General features: G+C 28.7%; 1 protein-coding gene across 1 annotated transcript; it reads right to left on the minus strand.

The window, feature by feature from the left end:
* Nucleotides 1–263: 263 nt before the first annotated feature.
* Nucleotides 264–5,007, minus strand: LOC124821894 (glycinol 4-dimethylallyltransferase-like). Its single transcript, XM_047293839.2, has 13 exons — nt 4,868–5,007; nt 4,711–4,761; nt 3,266–3,648; nt 3,039–3,122; nt 2,876–2,950; nt 2,173–2,256; nt 1,991–2,080; nt 1,768–1,869; nt 1,488–1,583; nt 1,326–1,397; nt 1,148–1,246; nt 637–741; nt 264–523 (listed from the first exon to the last, which is right to left on the minus strand). The coding sequence occupies exons 1-13, from the start codon at nt 4,917–4,919 to the stop codon at nt 482–484; spliced, it is 1,335 nt and encodes a 444-aa protein (XP_047149795.1). The 5' UTR covers nt 4,920–5,007; the 3' UTR covers nt 264–481.
* Between the last annotated feature and the right edge of the window lie 367 nt (nt 5,008–5,374).

Below are 5,374 nucleotides of genomic sequence, written 5' to 3' on the forward strand. Positions count from 1 at the left end.
TAATTACATAATATTTAATAACCTAATTACCAAGATTTGATTAACTTAATTACATAAGATTAATTATTAATTAACTTAATTTCGGAAGAATAATTTGTATTTTTCCAATTTTGTACGAGAAGAAAAGAATATATTTCACCAATTGAATACCTCTTTCTAATATTATGAATGGTTCAAGATTGAACATATTTGCATAGACTCATGGTTATCATTATTGTATATTTATTTATATATTTTTTTTGTTTATGATGAAAAAGAAAATCTAATTATAACTTGTATTTTCTTATTTCTTTCGTGAAAGATGTATCTATAGAGATAAAGCTCGATATAGATACTGAAAATCATCATACAATTAAAAAAAAAATCTTAGTGATTCAAAACTCATCATATATCTAGAGAACACACATTGCTTCAGGAAATTTATATGTGAAGGGTCTCTATGTTATTTGTCGCAAATGTAATTTTAATCTTCAGTGACACCTCATCTGATTAAAGGCAGAAAAACGTGTCCCGCCATCATCAACTGCAAATTCAAACAAATAAGGACTTACGTTATTTTAGATAACTATTCCCTTCAAATTATAGTCTGGATATTGAACTAGATGGTAAACACTGTTTAAAAGAAGAATTAATTACCTTCCAGATAAATGAATAGAAGGATCCACTAGAAGCTGGATTTGTCACATCTACGTCTTTGGCCCGGTACCAGAGAATTGAACCAAGAACAACATTTCCAAGACACTAAAACATACCACAGATTCAGTTTCAAATATTGTTCAAAACTTTGACTTTATATTCATTTATAATGATATGTATGTAAATATGCTTTGCATCAGATTATAAAGTTGGAATAATCTACGCAGTAAAGACAACTTTCTAAGGAAATCTTTCTTTATCTAAATATAAATATATACATGCCATATCATAAGCAAGTAATGTTAAACATAAGAGATCCTTATTGAACTTTAAGAAACTTTGATGTATAGAGAGGTTCAGAAGGAAAAAGAAATGAGTTCACTCTTACATTTTCAGCCTATACGGCATTTGTTTCTAAATTTTCTTTTTCATTTTTTTTCTATTTACTATCGATAATGCAGATTTTGCATAACTAAAATTTCAGCTTATGTAAATATAAGAAACATATTACCGCGGCAAATTTAATCCAAAAGGGAGATGAAGATGATGCTCCTGCCAAGAAGGCAACTCCAAATGCCATTTCAAAAAGGGAAACACAAATCCAAAATACCTATCAAAGATTTAGAATCTATCAAATGTTATACAAAGAGAAGATAATCAAAAGAAAATATTGAATTTAAGAAGCATACTTTTTTCTGGCCTAAACGTGCTGCGAAAGAATCAACGCCATGTTTTATATCTCCTTCTACGTCAGGTATATCCTACACAAATCCAACACAATGTTTTACATTATCGAACTAAAAGCTTCATGTTCGAAAATTAATACATTCTTAGAAAATAAAGACATTTACCTTAGATAATGCTATACCAGTAGAGTACAAACCCATGAACAGCAGAGTAACAATCAATGATCTTGTAAACATAAGTGGCTTCTTCAACACAAACGTCTGTAACATTCGTTACATCAATTAGTAATCTAGTAAATCCATTTCTGATTGGTGGATTCAAATGGTTGATTGTGTATCAAATGAAACTAACCCAAATCTTGGGATGAAATTTGTTATTATTATTTGAACATGCGAATTAAAAACTAAGATCTATAAAAAGAAAATATTAGTGATAGGACAGAACCTGCATATGAAGGAAGTATGAAATTGGAAATAGCAATGTCAGACTAGTGGTTACGAATAATGCTGCCAGCACCGGATGTTGCTTCCATCGTAAGAAAGGAAGCTGGAAAGTTTCAGAACCGTCAGATATTTATATATATGTTTCCCTTGGCAACCTTTTCATAGCTACACCTTCAAACATATTGTAAGGGAAAAAAAGAAGTTTAAATCCTAAAAGAACTCACATTCATTGAATAGCAATTCACTAATACAACGTTCAAGACAAAGTTCCAAATCAGTGGCGGAGAACCTATCATCAAGTTAAGCCCCAAACCCTGTAAAAGAGAATAAAACGAATAACTCTTTTTTCTCAATGAATCTCATTTTAAAATCTTTTATTATGGAAAGGGATGGATCTATATGGCACCAAGATTGCAGATGCGGCAACAATAAAGACACAATTCTTGAAGGATAATTTCCCAGAGGCGAATGGAAGATGTGGCTTGTTTATCTGCATTAAAACATGTAGCATCTATTATTTCTAAGAAACATCCAAAAGGTTCGTAAACTATAAAAAGGTACACTTTCACCATCCTACCAATGGATATAGCAATCATAGGAAGACTTTAGCTTCAAAATTATAAAGGGTTTATTTTTATTTTTTTTACGAGAAGTTATATAAAAACTTGTTAAGTAATCTCACCATTTTCAAGGTTGAAGTACATTACATTAATAAACTGTTCCAAAAATGGAACTATATTTTCTCTTATTTTAATTAATTCGGTAACATATAAAATAGATTTTAAATTACTTTAATATGTCCCATAAACTGAATTAATTAACATTAAAAAAATAGTTATGTTTTCGGTCAAAATTTGGGAGCTGTAGTTTGGCTGTACTCCCATTAAGAAAAACGTAGAATACGTCGTTCTCGATTATGACAAGGAATTTGAAAGTGAAAATTATATAAATTATTCATATTGTTGTATTTGTGTAAACTTTGTTCTTATAGGTTTAGGTCAATCTTATACAACAAGAATGCTTTTATTATAATTTTTAATGCAATATATATAAAGTATATAAAACAAATAAATAAATAATTTATCAATGATTCATAGTAAGTTTCATACCTTATCTATTTCGAAGTCAAACACTTGATTCACTCCATTAACATAAAGATCCATGAACAAGGAAGGTACCAAAGCCTGAAACAACTCAAAAGAATATTTATTATTGAGGTTAAAGCTTATTTTTGAATTGTCTGTTTAAAAAACAACATATTTGGAGTGTCACCTGTAACAATCCAATAAAAAACAACGGAGATATATCTGATAGTCTTTCTACTGCAACGAGAGACGCAGAAATTGTCGTTGACGTCTATAAAATACAGATGAAATTAATTTAAAACAAAAAAGTATTAATTATCTAAATGGGAATTTAATACCAAGGAATAAAAACTCAGTTATTGACCATGACTTTTGAACATGAATTATGAGAGTGATGGAAAAGTTTGTACTTACTCGACCATACATTGCGTAAGGGTAAATAAATTGGTATACAACAGCCATGAAATTTTTGACAGAGTCGACAATGTTTTTGGAGTTGGAAGCGTCAGATTCTGACTCAGAAGATGGTACAGTGTCGGCTTTCGCAACATAACTTTTATGGCTTTCTTCATATATTGCTCCTCTTTCAATGTTTTTGGAGTTGGAAACTTCAGATTCTGACTCAGAAGATGGCACAGCGACGGCTTTCACAACATAACTTTTATTGCTTTCTTCATATGTTGCTCCTCTTTCAGTGTTTTTGTATTGGTTATTAAACAGTGATTGTTGAGACCTCAAAGGATTATACTGTATTTGAGCTTTTATATTGTACTTAGAAGCTTTTGATCCACCAGAACCTAATGTACAAAGTGTTAAAGTTGTACATGCACAACAAGAAGATATATATTTAAAGTCATGACAAGGTGATGATGAAATAATTTGAAAATTGAAATTTCGTTGAAAAACAACTATAATTTTTTTTTTGGAGAAAATATTAAATAAACTTAATATGAAAATATTTGGTTGAGAGAAAATCTAATTCAATAGTCTCTTACAAATAGAAAATTACTATAACAAGGCCCTAATTGAATCCTATGCTAAATTAATAGATACTTTGGATGATAGTTTGTAAACTGGCCAAGAAACAGAAAAGTTGTTTTGGATAGTATATTTTCATGTAAATTTTTATAATAGTTAAAATAATGTATTAACCTAAAATAAATATTCTCATTCTTTATTACTAACTTCAATTTAAGTGATAATATCATATAAGTTTTCAAATAATTTGACTTTTAAAGTTTATGTCTCCATAAAAGATCCAGTACTTAACTTTTATCCTTAATTATAATTATTTTTGCAGCATTTTAAATATAGTTACATATTTATACGTTATTATTGTTTGTGAAATATATTTTATAAATAAATTTAAAAGTAATACCGATATATAATTGTTTGTTTTTAAAATTTACCATTCTTAAGTTTAAATAAATCAATTTATAAAGTAACTTTTAAATTTTATAATTTTAAAATAACTTTAAAATATATTTCCTGAAATACCAGCATATTTATAAAATAATCAATTTTAATTATTGTTATTTCTGGAAATATATTTTAAAGTTAAGTAACATGTAATAAATTAATTAATGAATAAACAGTACTGTAATATTTAAGGCTAATATAAAAATTAGTAAAATTAATATCTGTCTGTAAAATTATATAGTAAACAGGGATTATGCGAGAAATCTAGTCATCATCAAATATAAATAAGTCCACTGTTACATCCAATTGGAAATCATTCTAAAGTCTAAGTTTCCAACATGAAGATGTGAAAGAGTGAGATACTCATCGGAAAGCTGATCAAATAATTAGCCATAATTAATGTTAGTTGACAGGAATAGGGTATAAGTGATGAGACTTACTTTCATAGTAAATACTGTTGAAGGAGAGTTTCCTGCCCCAAAGATTTGCACCTATTATTCACAGTAAATACTGTTGAATGCATGCTTCCACATATTATTCAGAAAATAACTTTGCAGTGAAAAATGAACCAAAATAGAAGACAGTGAGTATAAGTACCAGTTGTGAGTGAAGAGACGTTAGGAGAAGATATAAGATGTGCCGTAGCCATGGAAACTCACCGCACAGAGTAACACAAAAACTCTATAGAACAGATAAGAACGTAGAGATACCCCTATACAAGAGAATACAGGAATGTCAGATTTTATAGGCAAAATGACTCCATGAAATTTGGTTTTTCTTTAGGAGATATATAAAATATTATTGATACATAGAAATTAATCACGACCGTAGACACTAAGCATTTTCTAGGCAACAAGTTGCGAATTAAACAAATCAAACACAACCAGTGAAGCATAAAATGACTTCAAAGACTTTTGCAACAGGATTTAGTTGTTTAGATTTTAATAAATTAACAATGAAAAGGTTTGAACGACTTTGTGAATTACATGGAATTTTATAATGTACATTCAAAGCTAAAAGATTCCATTCATGCTAAATAAGATATTATATACTGTTCGAGAAGAAAAACAGACAAATAAAATTGAAATATTTTTTTGAATCATT

This window comes from Vigna umbellata, chromosome 8 (assembly GCF_029865625.1).
Source record: "Vigna umbellata cultivar VRB3 chromosome 8, Vumbellata_1.0, whole genome shotgun sequence".
Classification (NCBI taxonomy): domain Eukaryota; kingdom Viridiplantae; phylum Streptophyta; class Magnoliopsida; order Fabales; family Fabaceae; genus Vigna; species Vigna umbellata.

Coding starts and splice junctions, on each gene's coding strand:
- LOC124821894 (XM_047293839.2), bottom strand. CDS start 4,919: ATGGCTACGGCACATCTTATATCTTCTCCTAACGTCTCTTCACTCACA. Junction 4,762..4,867: donor CGTCTCTTCACTCACAACTG/GTACTTATACTC, acceptor TGTGAATAATAG/GTGCAAATCTTTGGGGCAGG. Junction 3,649..4,710: donor CAACAGTATTTACTATGAAA/GTAAGTCTCATC, acceptor TTTGTACATTAG/GTTCTGGTGGATCAAAAGCT.